This window comes from Chrysemys picta, chromosome 4, assembly GCF_011386835.1.
Source record: "Chrysemys picta bellii isolate R12L10 chromosome 4, ASM1138683v2, whole genome shotgun sequence".
Lineage (NCBI taxonomy): Eukaryota > Metazoa > Chordata > Testudines > Emydidae > Chrysemys > Chrysemys picta.
In genome coordinates, this window is record NC_088794.1 from 13,905,527 (window position 1) to 13,921,023 (window position 15,497).

Genomic DNA, 15,497 nt, shown 5'->3' on the forward strand with positions numbered 1-15,497 from the left:
GACAGAATAGTCCAAGGAACATGGCACTCAAACATGCCTATCTCTCAGCATGCTGTGCAGACACGGCTCTGAATCAGGAAACCGAGAATGTGAAGTGCAACAATATCAACTTTGGCCATTCCCAGGAACTTCCAATCAATAGGAACATATCAGTTTACAATACACAACCGGGTGACTAGCCCATGTACATAACTGGGAGCTAATTTACTACTTAAGACAGGCTCAGCATCCACTGGGGTTAATGGGCATCGTTCCATGGACTTCATTGGGTTTTGGAGCACGGCAGCTAGTCACTAGACTAAAATATAGCTCTACCAAAGTGCCTATCAGGAAACATCAGGGCTTTTATCACACCCATTGAAAATTTGTGTGCTCCAGACTGTTGCTCATGCATTCTGCTGTTTAGAAAGGTTTATGGGACACATTGCTGCATGGGGCTACTCTATTTCCCACATCTTCAAAAGTGTCCTGTGATTTGTGGTCCTCACCCTGGGAAAGGGGCCTGGTTTTCAGAGAGCGGGTGTTCAGCACTTTCTGAAAATTGGGCCATTTTGAATGTCTCCAGCTGGAAACCCAAACTCACAAGTGACTTTACAAAATGTAGGCCTGTCTACTCACTGCCTGCTCACTGGGATGAAGCCCCAAGGGTCCCAAGGTAGGGTCTCTAAGAGGGAGATATTCCCACCCTTGGACATCTCCCCCACCTGTTCATTAACTTGAAGTCTGCACTTCTCACCATGACCAGCATTACACATTCTCCATGTTGGGAGCATTACAGATGCCCTGGGTGGGACTTGCATTGCATAGCAACTTTCACTGCCAGTCACCCAACTAAATATGGCCCCATCTAATCACCTGCAGCTTCCATCACCCTCTTGCCACCAGTCCTAGAGGCTGAGATCTACAGGGAGCCACGAGGATTGAATGGCACATTTCCCGGCAATGTTTTTCTTTATAGTGCCGGAATAATTGAAGTCTAAGCATTAGTTCCTGGAGGCTGCCAGAGGAAGGCAGCAAGTATCAGGGTGATGTAAACGGCTCCTCTCTGTAAAAGTGCCTGAAATGGCTCCTCTCTGGATTCTGTTTGAAAAAAAGGCTTTAGCTGAATAAGGAGAAGGATTGTCCTTTCTTTTCATGGCTCTTCTCAGTAGACCACACAGAGCATCTTGTAAGGCCCCCCCAGACCTCCACGCTGCCCAGCCCAGAATGAGATCTATTGAAACCTGAAGCCATCATTCATACACTGTAAAGAGAAGCGATGACTCCAGTCCCTCCCCTTTCTCCTCCCATCCCCAGGCTCTGGCTGGATCACTGAAAGTGACGGACTCAGTTTCTCAAAACCGTAATCATCCTTCTGCTTCGGTCACTGACAGGGTGTGAAAAATAATCCCGCCCGAGCCCATCTCTTTCCAGGTCCTGCTGGGAGCGAGCAGACGGAGGGGAAAACGTCCCCTGCACAATGCTGCCCTGTTCGCTTAATGAAAACGAATCCCTGCTTCTGGCCTTAACGAGACTTCCTAAGCGAGGGGCTGCGGCTGGAGCTGGGACCTCACTGGGTACATCTACACCGCTTGCGGCAGCGAGTCTGGTCAACCAACTTGGCTACCACACTGACAATAGCTGCATGGGCAGCACTTTTAAGTTGAGGTTGGACTGGGATTCAGGTTCTTCAGTCTGTCTCCCACCCTAGGCTTCAGAGCTGAGCAGCAGTGTCTACCTAGCTAGGAGGCTGGCTGCCCTGGGCTGTGTAGAGATACCCCCTCGAGGCAGAGGGGTGAGCTGGGGGGTTGGGAGCAGTGGGAAGGGCCAGCTTTGGAAGAAGAGAAACAAAAATCCATCTCCAAGTGTTGACTTTCAGAGCTGATCGCTTGTCCTGCCAGCATTTGGAATGGACCAGGCTTCCTGGCTCAGCGCTCCATCATGCTGACAGCGCCTGAAAAACTGCCTTGGCCAGCTGCTTTGCATGATTGTTAGGCTCTCAGGCTCCAAATAGTCCCATCAATCCAGGCTTGTCAAGGCTTGTTGTCCCTTATAGTGGTCAAAACAAAAGTAAATCTAGGCAGCAGCTGTGAAAAAACTCCTCTGTGAGCTCTAGGAATGCACTTCTATTCAAGCAATTAACTCCCCCAGCCAGGCTGGTCTACACTGAGATGGGAGCTAGGACCTGGGAATAAACAGGTCCAGCTATTCTGCAGCAGTGAATTTCTCCAGCCTTCTGTGACTTTACAGAAGAGCTTCCGAGCTAGACAGACGAGACAGAGAGTGTGGAAGAAAGGACACATTGCAATACCCATTTTACAGATGAACAGCTGAGGCACAGTTTAAGTGACTTACTCAAGGACACATGAGGAGTCTGTGACACAGCCAGAAATAGAATCCACATCTCCTCACTTCCAGTCCAATGCCTTAACCATAAGCCCATCCGTCTTATCAGCACCGTATACCTAATGCAACTATAGCACACAGCGGTGTTAGGCTCAGTTATCACTTCCTAAGATAAAATTACTTGAAAGAACTTTTAAAAACTGCTTGGTTTGTAACTTTATATGCCTGTTGCCCCTGTTAGGTTCATTTGTGTGTCAATTTCAGAGAGAAAGAGCAAGGTCCATACAGGATAATATCAGTTGAAGCATCTGTGCCAAAGATTGAATTACATTTTTCATCATATTTTTCCCATGTTCTCCATTATATCATGGAGAAATAATTAAACTGTTCTCCATTATATCATGCCAAGGGATGTCACTGGCCCTTTGTGCTGATTTATGGGATCTGCCGAGTAAGGTTCAGATTTAAATCATGGCCATGTGCTGCAGAATGGTTGAGAGGTGCTGGAAAGATTGCATCCTGCCATCCCTTTCACTCAAAAAGGCTCCTAAATCTATTGCCAGGTGACCCGCGTCGTGAGCACTGTGTCCACTTGTCTCAGGACCTTGCGTGTCAGAATGGAAGGGTTGGAACGAGAGTCTGGAGCAACCTGTCATTCTTTTATCCCATGCAAGAAGAAATCACAATAGACTTGTCTAATTTTAAGCTGTGGGGGTGGGTCTGTTATATGGATTATAAACTATCTAAGGTGTTTCTAATTCCCTCATCAGCAAAGTCCCTAGACACCAGCTATGTCACCGGTGTCGGTTAATGAATCCACATCACTAGATAATTTCTATATTTTAAATAACTGTTCCTGAGAGGTGACGCATAACTGCTCTCCCCTCTGTGTGGCTGGCTTATGGAATATAGCCATCAAACATCCCACCGCCAAGCATGAACCATTAGCCCTGACTTACGCAATGCACTAAAGGCTTAGAATGGGATTTTGCAAAGCATTCAGCATTGGCTTAACTCTACTGCCACTGAAGTCAATGGTAAAATTGCCTTAGCTAGGACCAGGACCAGTTTAAATTATGCCCACCCCGGTCCCATGTTCCCTCCACAATTCCTAAGACTCTCTCTCCCCAGCCTGAAGCTGTGCAAATATTTTCAAATGCCGTTCAATTTACTTGTATGTATTTTGTTGATGGAATCAGGGAGCCTGGGCATCTCAATCACCACACTCATAGTGCTGGAATTTCACCAGAATCTGCCGGTTTTAGCATTATAACCCTGCCAGGTAAAAACTGCCCATCCAGTTGCTGCCTCTGTGCTTGCCTCAGACAGGTCAAGCCATGGAGGGGGAAATGATCTGGAGGCATCAGGCAACATGCTCGCTTTCCTTTGCTGCTTGGTTTGTATTTAAATGACATGTTGCAAATGCTCTGAGCTCTTGGGCGCCTATGTCCTGTGATGAGCTGGCATAGTGCAACATATTTCTGTGTCAGAGGGACTTAGTTCATGCACCTTTTCGAATGAAAGCACACCTGAAACATCGCAGATCCTAAATGGCACGCCAGTAGAAATTGTGTTAGTAGTTTCTCTCTCATTTCAACCATCTACTGTAGTTCAGAAGGAAATCTTTAGTTAAAGATAAATACAACAGGTCTGAAAAGTTGATGGCCAACATTTGGTTTTAATGAGAGCTTACCTCTGGTTATTCTGGTTTCATTAGCATTTAGCCCTTAAATCTGATGCAGCTATGTAAACTGGGGTGTGTCACCTAAAGAATCATCTCAATTCATGTTGTGTGGTCTGGCCCTGAAATTTTTATGTGGTGAGTTATTAGCAGGGTGATAAATACATTTTGTCATTTTCTACATCATGAACATTTAGTTAAGTGCTAATTAGAACAGATTCATTGCTACAGAAGTTATAAGTATCAATAAAACCTTACAGTTGTTGCACTAAGCACTCTGCCTACAGCTGTGCCCGCACAAATCCGGAACACAGTAACAGATGGCAGGTATTATGGTACAATTAGCTAGAAATGCTGGGTTATCTGCTTACCTGCGTAATTAAGGAGGTTGGAGAAAAATGTTCAGCTAAAGCAGAAATATTGTCATAATGTATGCTCTCGCTAGCCAAGTTTTGCTTTAGCGCTTTCTATTAACTTTTGTTCTTGGGAGCAAAAGTTCCGGATAATAGTCTGACATCAGGTGTGCTCTCAGAGAGAAGCAGCAACTAGTAATAATTATTTAGACAAGCAAGTTTGAAATGTTCAGTCTGGCCCTACAGCCAAATGTGAGCATGTTAACCAAAAGAGCAGAGACTAACCAGCTCAGAAGTTCTACTTCTGTTCACCTGCCTTTGCCCAGTACTTTAATTATATCATTGTCTTTCATCTTATCCCAACTACAGCCTAGGTGAGAGCCAATATCCAGGGACATTTGGTTTGTTTTTGCTACCTACCCCCAGGACTAGGCCTTGGAGACACTGCTGCTATAGGTACCTATGCATTTTGCTATCACAGTAGGGTGACCAGACAGCAAGTGTGAAAAATCGGGATGGGGGTGGGGGGTGGGTGGGTAATAGGCGCCTATATAAGAAAAAGACCCCAAAATGGGGACTGTCCGTATAAAATCGGGACATCTGGTCACCCTATATCACAGAGCGGTTCAGTATTGAGAGTGGATTCCTGCCTCTGTTCTCCAGACAGGAAGGGAAAGTACAGAGTAGGCCAGGCCTGCTCACCTAGGGGATGGAGTATTGCCTCTGTTCCTGGGAAGGTGCTCAACACTCACTGCTCCTGTTGACTTCCTTGGGAACTGATAGTGCGTGGCACACTGGAGGATTGGGGTCTTTACAAGCTAGCCCTTAGCAGGGAATATAAATGCTCTGCAAGCCCCACACACAATAGATCCCTGTAGGTATTCATAGAATCATAGAAGGTTAGGGTTGGAAGAGACCTCAGGAGGTCATCTACTCCAATCTCCTGCTCAAAGCAGGACCAATCTCAACTAAATCATCCTAGCCAGGGCTTTGTCAGACAAAGCCTTAAAAACCTTTAAGGAAGGAGATTCCACCACCTCCCTAGGTAACCCATTCCAATGCTTCACCACCCTCCTAGTGAAATAGTTTTTCCTAATATCCAACCAGGACCTCCCCCACTGCAACTTGAGACCATTGCTCCTTGTTCTGTCATCTGCCACCACTGAGAACAGTGGAGCTCCATCCTCTTTGGAACCCCCCTTCAGGTAGTTGAAGGCTGTTATCAAATCTCCCCTCACTTTTCTCTTCTGCAGACTAAACAAGCCCAGTTCCCTCAGCCTCTCCTCATAAGTCATGTGCCCCAGTCCCCTAATCGTTTTTGTTGCCCTCCACTGGACTCTCTCCAATTTGTCCACATCCTTTCTGTAGTGGGGGCCCCAAAACTGGACGCAATACTCTAGATGTGGCCTCACCAGTGCCAAATAGAGGGGAATAATCACTTCCCTCGATCTGCTGGCAATGCTCCTATTAATGCAGCCGAATATGCTGTTAGACTTCTTGGCAACAAGGGCACACTGTTGACTCATATCCAGTTTCTTATCCACTGTAATCCCAAGGTCCTTTTCTGCAAAACTGCTGTTTAGCCAGTCGGTCCCCAGCCTGTAGCAGTGCATGGGATTCTTCGGTCCTAAGTGCAGGACTCTGCACTTGTCCTTGTTGAACCTCATCAGATTTCTTTTGGCCCAATCCTCCAATTTGTCTAGGTCCCTCTGGACCTTATCCCTACCTTCCAGCATATCTACCTCTCTCCCCAGCTTAGTGTCACCCACGAACTTGCTGAGCATGCAATCCATACCATCATCCAGAATCTAAATTAAGATGTTGAACAAAACCAGCCCCAGGACCAACTGGGGCACTTCACTTAATACCAGCTGCCAACTAGACATCAAGCCATTGATCACTACTCATTGAGCCTGATGATTTAGCCAGCTTTCTATCTACCTTATAGTCCATTCATACAACCAATACTTCTTTAACTTGCTGGCAAGAATACTGTGGTAGACGGTATCAGAAGCTTTGCTAAAGTCAAGGTATATCACGTCCACTGCTTTCCCCATATCCACAGAGCCAGTTATCTCATCATAGAAGGCAATCAGGTTGGTCAGGTATGACTTGCCCTTGGTGAATCCATGTGGACTGTTCCTGATTACCTTCCTCTCCTCCAAATGCTTCAAAATGGATTCCTTGAGGACCTGTTTCATGATTTTTCTGGGGACTGAGGTGAGGCTGACCGGTCTGTAGTTCCCCAGATTCTCCTTCTTCCCTTTTTTAAAGATAACCACTATATTTGCCTTTTCCCAGTCATCTGGGCTCTCCCCCGATTGCCATGAATGTTCAAAGATAATGGTCAATGGCTCTGCAATAACATCAGCCAACTCCCTCAACACCTTCCGATGCATTAGATCCTGCTGATGTGATGCGGGAATCAGTCAGGGGAGCACCTGCATCTGAACACGCTTGCCAAAAACTGTGTAAAGTGACATGACGCAAACATGGTTTGTCCTGGCCTGCACTGACCATTCAGGTATGTTTGCACTCGGAGCTAGGGGTTTGATTCCCAGCTTCAGGAGACGAGCGAGTGCACTAACAGGAGCGCACTAACAGGTGTGGTAGCATAGGCAGCGGTGAGCAAACCTTGGGCTAGCCGCCCTGCATACAAACCCACCCAGGCCCCATGGATAGGTGCTCAGGGCAGCTGTTGCTTGCTGCTGCCTTACACTACTATATTTAGCACACTAGTGTGTGTGCATAGTAGAGCTGGGAATCACACCCACAGTTCCAAGTGTAAACATTCCCCATGTCTGTGGTCAGCATCATGGCAGATAACTAGATTGCTGACAACTGAGCTGAGATACATTTCTCTTCCAGGCCCAAAGTACAAGACACAGTGGGTACGTTTACACTGCAGCCAGGAGGTGTGATTGCTAATGCAGGTAGACAGACTTGTGCTAGCTCAGTTTGAGCGAGCATGCTAAAAATAGCCATGTGGACGTTCCAGTATTGGTGGCAGCTCAGGTTAACCACCTGAACTTGGGACCAGGAGGTTGGGCCGATTTGGACTTGGGCATCTAGCTATTTTTAGCGTGCTGGAATCACACCTCCCACCTGCAGTGTAGACATACCAGTGTTACCATCTCTTTAAGCGGCATCTTACATTAAAATAGCTGTTCAATATCTTTCAAATACATTAATTAAACTCTGTGCTTTGGGGAGATATTGCTTTTCTTTTCTATTTTTTTTAAAGATTATAAACAGTTTTATCCCCTAGATGAATCCAAAGTTTTGTGTTTTACATGATCTTTGGGGAAAGCCAAATGTTCTCTTTACGGCTATCCAAAAATGTTTAGCTGTAGAGTGTATTCCTTGCTTTCCAGTGCAGAACACACATTTAGTTTCACAGTCCCAACTGACGTCGTGTCCATTTGCAGAACTTTCCTGAGGAGGAGGGATTCAGTGTAAGTGGAGAGAAGATCTCAGTGGACCTTTCTGCAGGATGGTGACAGGAGAAATGATATCTGTGATTCCTTGCTCATGATTTTACAGTAGTGACATTGAACGGGGGAATGTAATCTGGTAGAGAGGGGACTGGGAAGCAGGACTCCTGGGGTTCCACCTTTGCTGCTGATTCACTATATAAGCTTGGGTGGGTCTACACTGTGGGGGGGGGGGGGGGGAATCGATCTAAGTTACGCAACTTCAGCTTTGTGAATAACATAGCTGAAGTCGATGTACTTAGATCGACTTACCGTGGTGTCTTCACCGCGGTGAGTCGACTGCTGCCGCTCCCCCGTCGACTCCGCCTGCGCCTCTCGCCAAGCTGGAGTACAGGAGTCGACGGGAGAGCGCTCAGGGATCGATTTATCGCGTCTAGACTAGATGCGATAAATCGATCCCCGCTGGATCGATCTTTGCCCGCCAATCCAGCAGTGAAGACATACCCTTAGGCTCTGATTCAGCAAAGTACTTAAGTACATATGTAACTTTAAAGATGGGAGTAGTCCCATTTACTTCAATAGTACGTAAGTACCTGGCTGAATCAGAGCCATATTTCCATATTTTCTACTGCTGTATTTGTATAACGGTGATAACAACACTTCACCCCCTCACCTGGGTGCTTTGCAATGCGCTTTGAAGTATTTGGGTGAACTGTGCTATAGAGATACTGAGTAGTATCATAGCCCTGGGTTGTATTTTGCGTTTACAAGGGGTGGGAGCCAACAAATATAACAGGGAAGAGTTTGGAATCAGCAGCAACACACGCACACAACAGCACACTGCAGCCCTCTCTCCTCCGTGAAGTGCACTCTGGTGAGGATACAATGAGATCTTAAGTAGGAGGAACTGAGGATAACTTTGGCAAAGCTAGAAAGGCTGATTGTGGTTTAATTAAAGCTTAGGAGTGAAATGAAATTAAAAGCATCAGCAGAGCCAAGTAAGGCAAAATTGTGTCCTCATCCCCAGCTGCAGTGCATTCTGGGAAGCTTTCCGACCCTGACCTTCCCACCTGCAGGTTTCTAAGGGTCTGAGGGGCGGCAAGGATGGTGTGGTTCAGGCACTGCACTACAGCTCAGAAAAACAGCGTTCGGTCCCCAGCGCTGCTACAGATTTTCTGCAGGTCTCTTAGGCCCTGATGCAGCAGGTATTTAAGCATATGAGTATTCACACTGAAGTGATGCATGTGCTTAAATGCATGGAAGAATTGGAGCCTTCATCTCTGTGTTTTGATTCCTTATTCATAAAATGGGGATAATAATTCTGCCTTTCCCCTGCACATCGTCTATGTTGTCCAGACTGTAAACTCTTTGAGGCAGGGATTGTCTCTTTCTAGATATTCCTACAATGGGGGCCCGATCTTATGGCGACGTCTAGGCACTGCCATAATCCACACAGATAACTGATGATACATTGTTCAAATCAAGGATGACATAAGTGCCTCTGAAGCCAAGGCATGTCACTGTCTTTGGGTTTCCAGCAACAGACGAGGGCCTGTGGATAACTGACCAATGTCACAAGAATGTTACAGATTTGTAAGTAATTTTCACCGGTTTTATATACTTCTCAGAACATTTCTCCTCAGTTCCCCCTGGAGCCATGCCAGTGATGGAAACATGTAGGATTCATAGTTGTGATGCTACACCTTAAAACTACACTACCTCAGTGGAGTAGCTACTGCTCAGGGATTTGTAATGAGAATGGGAGCCTTTCATTTTGCGTGTGCTGGTTCCAGTCTAGCCCATGTTACCAGTGAGTGAAAAATGTCTTGAGTGAATCTTGCTAGAAAATGATGTCTGTTTGGTGGTGTGGGTGGAAAAACAGGATGGATCTCAATCCACTTCCTAATGGACAGGTAGCTAAATTATAGTAGAGCTTATATAATATTCGTAGATCAAATCTTTAAGCTCTTGAACATACTTTCACCTAAACTTAAATCAACATCCCCAGCTCTTATTTTCCCAGGCTTTGCTACTTTTATTTTCTTAAAGACTCAGTTTTGGAGACTTGGCCATGCTTATATTATCTGACATTTCATTGATGCTTTCTGACCTTAAGATGAGGATTAGTTTTTTAATCAGCAAATTATGATCTCTGTTGAGCTCACCTCTTCAGTAAATGTCACAAGCAGAGATTTCCCATCCTTGGTTGATTAAGGTAGGGTTAACGGTGTTTATCTGTTAATTCATTTACAGGGAGGAGAGCATCCTCATAGATTCACCTGCTTAAAAAATGAAATTATTCACAACAGTTACCAAAGTTTGACATTCGAAGGTTTCCTGACTGGCCTGTCAGCCTAGCAAAGACCCATCGATTAATTGGGATTTGCACAGATTTTAAGGTCAGAAGGGACCATTAGATCAGTTTAGTTTTTCATCCAGCATAAAACAGGCCAGAGAATTTCACACAGCTACCTCCATATTGAGCCCAATTGGAAAGGCATTTGCTGTGCTATGGGGAACACAGGTTGCTATCCAGCTGTCTGAAGATAATGGCAATTTTACCTCTAATCTGAATGGAGCCAGGATTTCCCCCCTGGGCAGTTTTGACGTGGAATATGATCCTTGTTCTTTTTTTGGGTAATGTTTAATAGATAAACGGAGTCTGGTTTCACTGGTCCATGGAGAGGGCCTGTTCCGTGTGGGACAGAAAATTCTGGATGTCACGTCTAAGAGGTTTCTATCTGTGTGGAATTGAGGCTGGCTTGGCCTATGCTCCTCAGTATAATTCAATGTCTGGGAAACAGGCTGAGCATTTTAAAGCAATGTTCCAACAAGAAGCCAGTATGACTGTAACCGAAGCAAAGCGGTCCAAGTGGAATTCAGAGTTAGCACAAGGCCTGTGCCCCACATAAGTCACACACGGGCCTTATTTTATAGTGTAAGCAGGCGTTTAGCTCACCCGCTGCAGAAGAGGAATTTCACCTGGGGTGAAAGAAAAAAATGAAAACCCTCAAAGAAATGATTCATTGTTGATTATTCCTGGGGGCTTAGGGGATTTGCTACATGTTCGTGGGGGCTAGGAGAGTTCTTTGATGTCCCTTTTTTTGGCAGTTTGGGAATATTATTTTCATCTGTGTTTTTAAGCTTAGTGTGGCCAGGCAGCCTGTGCTCGACACACTGCATAAATACTGGAAAATACAATTATATAGAAAATGGATGAGACTCAGAAGCATATGTAGCAAATTTTAGCCAAAAGCACATTTTTACAGCTGGGTTAGAAACCTCAGAGGGAGAAAATGTTTCAGCAGCATTCCCAATGCAATCCCCTGTACGACATGTGAGCTGGAAGTCGCAGCTGACTCAGAGCAATGGACACAAGCAGACACATTGCACTTGAAGGGCTGTGCCGGTGACATGAGCGGAGTGGTGCTATGCTAACAGGCGGGCAGTGCCCTCCTGATGGGAAGCTTCTCATTTTGATACAGCGTGCCCTATAAATTATGGGTGAAAGAACCATCCAGCACCACTTGAAAACCAGCCAACACTGACAACAAACGCAGAGACCCAGCAAGCACTGCCAAGCTATACTGCTGTGAGGCAAGGCAATAGGCAAGGGAGCTGATGGGCCAGATGGAGCTTGGCATAAGGACTAACCTTAGGAGAGAGAAACATAGCCAGACCAAAACAAAATGGAAGACAGTGTGGTCCAGTGAGTAGGGCACTGGGCAGGGATGAGAAGACTCTATTCTCAATTCTGCCAACATGGGCTTGCAAGCACTTTGGAGGACTGGATTAGAATTCAGAATGACTGTGACAAATTGGAGAATTCGTCTGAAATCTAAAGATGAAAGTCAGTAAAGACAAGTACCACACTTAGGAACAAAACCGCAAATGCACAATGACGAAAAAGGGAATAACTGGCGTGGTGGCTGTACTTCTGAAAAAGATCTGGGGGTTACCGTGGATCACAAACTGACTAAGAGCCACCAATGTGATGCAGTTGTAAAAAAGGCTAATATCCTTCTGGTTGTATTATAGGAGTGTTATATGTAAAACATGGGACATAACTGAACCACCCTACTTCGCACTGGCAAAGCCTCAACTGGAGTACTGGGTCCAGTTCTGGGTGCCATGCTTTAGGAAAGATGTGGACACATTAGAGAGAGTCCAGAGGAGAACAACAAAAATGATCAAAGCTTTAGAAAACCTGACCTGTGAGGAAAGGTTAAAAACACTGGCACGTTTAGTCTTGAGAAAAGAAGGCTGAGGGGGGAACCTCATAGCAGTCTTCAGATATGTTAAGGGCTCCTATAAAGAGGACAGTAATCAATTACTCTTCATGTCCCCTGAAGGCAGGACAATAAGTAATGGACTAAATCTGAAGCGAGGGAGATTTAGATTAGAGATTAGGAAAAGCTTTCTAACTCTAAGGCTAGTTAAGCTCTGGAACAGGCTTCCAAGGGAGGTTTGTGCAGGGCCGGCTCCAGGCACCAGCTTAACAAGCAGGTGCTTGGGGCGGCCAAGGGAGAGGGGTGGCACCTGTGGCAATTCGGGGGCGGCAGGTCCCTCACTCCCTCTAGGAGCGAAGGACCTGCCGCTGAACTGCAGCCGCCGATCGCGGCTTTTTTTGTTTTTTTCCAATTGCTGCCGCCGATTTGCTTGGGGCGGCAGAAATGCTGGAGCCGGCCCTGGTTTTGTGGAATCCACGGTCACCGGAAGTTTTTAAGAACAGTTTGGACAAACCTCTGTCAGGGATGGTCCAGGTTTACTTGGTCCTGCCTCAGCGCAGGGGGCCAGACTAGATGATGTCTTGAGGTCCCTTCCAGCTCTACATTTCTATGATTCTCCGATTCTGTAAGTCATGAAACTCAGTGCGGCTGGCAATTGAATGGCTGTCAGTCTGCGTCACTTCCTCCCTGCCTGCAGCTCCAACACCACACAGATAAATGGAGCAGCTCCTCTGACTCTACATCTATGAGCACAGATCACACTCACACAGGATAAGGAGGGGGGGTGTCACTGTTTCCTTACTAAGAACAGGAGTACTTGTGGCACCTTAGGCCTGGTCTACACTACGGGTTTAGGTCGACTTTAGCGGCGTTAAACCGAATTAAGCCTGGACACGTCCACACAACGAAGCCCTTTCTTTCGACTTAAAGGGTCCTTTAAACCGGTTTCTTTACACCACCTCTGACGAGGGGATTAGCGATAAAACCGGTCTTTGCGGGTCGGAATTGGGGTAGTGTGGACGGAATTCGACGTTATTGGCCTCCGGGAGCTATCCCACAGTGCTTCATTGTGACCGCTCTGGACAGCACTCTCAACTCAGATGCACTGACCAGGTAGACAGGAAAAGACCCGCGAAGGTTTGAATTTCATTTCCTGTTTGCCCAGCGTGGAGAGCACAGGTGACCCCGCAGAGCTCATCAGCACAGGTAACCGTGATGGAGTCCTCCCAGGATCGCAAAAGAGCTCCAGCATGGACCGAACGGGAGGTACGAGATCTGCTCGCCATATGGGGAGATGAAGCAGTGATAGCTGAACTCCGTAGCAGTAAAAGAAATGGAAAAGTATTAGAAAAGATCTCCAAGGCCATGAAGGACCGAGGCCATAACAGGGACACACAGCAGTGCCGCGTGAAAATTAAGGAGCTACGGCAAGCTTACCACAAAGCCAGAGAAGCAAACGGAAGGTCCGGGGCAGAGCCGCAAACTTGCCGCTACTACGCGGAGCTGCATGCGATCCTAGGGGGTGCAGCCACCACTACCCCAACCGTGTGCTATGACTCTCTCACTGGAGAAACACACAGGGAAGACGGTTCGGGGAACGAGGAGGATGATGACGATGGAGGTACTGTAGGTAGCTCACAGCAGCAAGGAAGCGGAGAAACCGGTTTCCCCAACAGCCAGGATATGTTTGTGACCCTGGACCTGGAACCAGTAACCCCCGAACTCACCCAAGACCCTCAGGGCACACAGGAGACCTCTGGTGAGTGTAACTTTGTAACTATTTGTAAACATTACAAAAAAAAAGCAAGCGTGTTTAATGATTACTTTGCCCTGGCAATCGCGGCCAGTACATCTACTGGAAAAGTCTGTTAACGTGTATGGGGATGGAGCGGAAATCCTCCAGGGACATCTCCAGAAAGCTCTCCTGGTTGAAATGGGGTGATTTTATTAAGGGGACATTCAGAGGCGCCCGTTCCTGCTCTTCTGACCAGAAATGTTCCCCGCTGTTAACCACGCGGTGGGGGGAGGGGTGAAGTGATCATCCCAGAGAATCGTGTGTGTGTGTGGGGCGGGGGGGTTTACTTGTGTTTGTGCCGCATGTTAACCGGGAAACCGCAGCCACTCCTTTTACATTGAAACCCCATTTTAAATGGACAACCCAATTCATCCTTGATATGGGAAATGCGCTGCTGTTTGCAACCTTTCCCGCATGTTAAGAAGGTTAAAAAAGCCAAAACACTGTGGCCTACGATGGCTGCCTGCAAGCCGAAATATGCGACCTTGTAATGAAAGAGTGTACCCATTGTTCTCTAAAATGTGTCTTTTTTAACCACCTCTCCCTTCTCCTCCGCCAGCTGCAAATGTTTCTCCTTCGCAGAGGCTCGTGAACATTAGAAAGAGAAAACGTAGGACGAGGGACGAGATGTTCACGGAGCTGCAGATGTCCGCCCAGGCTGATAGAGCACAGCAGAATGCGTGGAGGCAGTCAATGACGGAGATGAGAAAAGCCCAATATGAACGAGAGGAGAGGTGGCGGGCTGAATCGCGGGAAGAACAGAGCAAGTGGCGGGCTGAAGACGATAGGTGGCGTCAGCTTGCAGACAGACGGCAAGAGGCAATGCTCCGTCTGCTGGAGCATCAAACTGATATGCTCGAGCGTATGGTTGAGTTGCAGGAAAGGCAGCAGGAGCAGAGACCGCCGCTACAGCCCCTGTGTAACCAACAGCCCTCCTCCCCAAGTTCCATAGCCTCCTCACCCAGACGCCCAAGAACACGGTGGGGGGGCCTCCGTCCACCCAGTCACTCCACCCCAGATGATCGCCCAAGCATCAGAAGGCTGGCCTTCAATAAGAGTTAAAGTTTTAAAATGCAGTGTGTCCTTTTCCATCCCTCCTCCCCCACCCATCCCAGGCTACCTTGGCAATTATCCCCCTACCTCTGTAAGGAACTAATAAAGAATGCATGAATGTTAAAAAAAAATGACTTTATTGCCTCTGCAAGCGGGAGGGGAGGGTGGGGTGGGGTGGTTGGTTTACAGGGAAGTAGAGTGAACCGGGTCGGTGGGGGGGGTTTGGAGGGTTCATCAAGGAGAAACAAACAGAAGTTTCACACAGTAGCCTGGCCAGTCACAAAACTCGTTTTCAAAGCTTCTCTGATGCGCACCGCGCCCTGCTGTGCTCCTCTAACCGCCCTGGTGTCTGGCTGCGCGTAATCAGCGGCCAGGCGAGTTGCCTCAACCTCCCACCCCGCCATAAAGGTCTCCCCCTTACTCTCACAGATATTGTGGAGCGCACAGCAAGTAGCAATAACAATGGGGATATTCTTTTCGCTGAGGTCTGAGCGAGTCAGTAAGCTGCGCCAGCGCGCTTTTAAACGTCCAAATGCACATTCCACCACCATTCGGCACTTGCTCAGCCTGTAGTTGAACAGGTCCTGACTCCTGTCCAGGCTGCCTGTGTACGGCTTCATGAGCCAT

At 47.1% G+C, this 15,497-nt stretch overlaps 1 protein-coding gene across 1 annotated transcript; it reads left to right on the forward strand.

Moving 5' to 3' along the window:
- The first annotated feature begins 12,851 nt into the window (after positions 1-12,851).
- On the forward strand, positions 12,852-15,007 carry LOC135982894 (uncharacterized). The gene is made up of 2 exons (XM_065591437.1): positions 12,852-13,781; positions 14,377-15,007. Exons 1-2 carry the CDS (start codon positions 13,238-13,240, stop codon positions 14,877-14,879), a joined length of 1,047 nt encoding a protein of 348 aa, XP_065447509.1. The 5' UTR covers positions 12,852-13,237; the 3' UTR covers positions 14,880-15,007.
- Positions 15,008-15,497: the final 490 nt, after the last annotated feature.

Bases quoted from the DNA above. Each gene is read 5' to 3' on its own strand.
- LOC135982894 (XM_065591437.1), top strand. From the start codon at position 13,238: ATGGAGTCCTCCCAGGATCGCAAAAGAGCTCCAGCATGGACCGAACGG. The intron at 13,782-14,376 runs GTGAGTGTAACT...CTCCTCCGCCAG, and splicing joins GGGCACACAGGAGACCTCTG to CTGCAAATGTTTCTCCTTCG.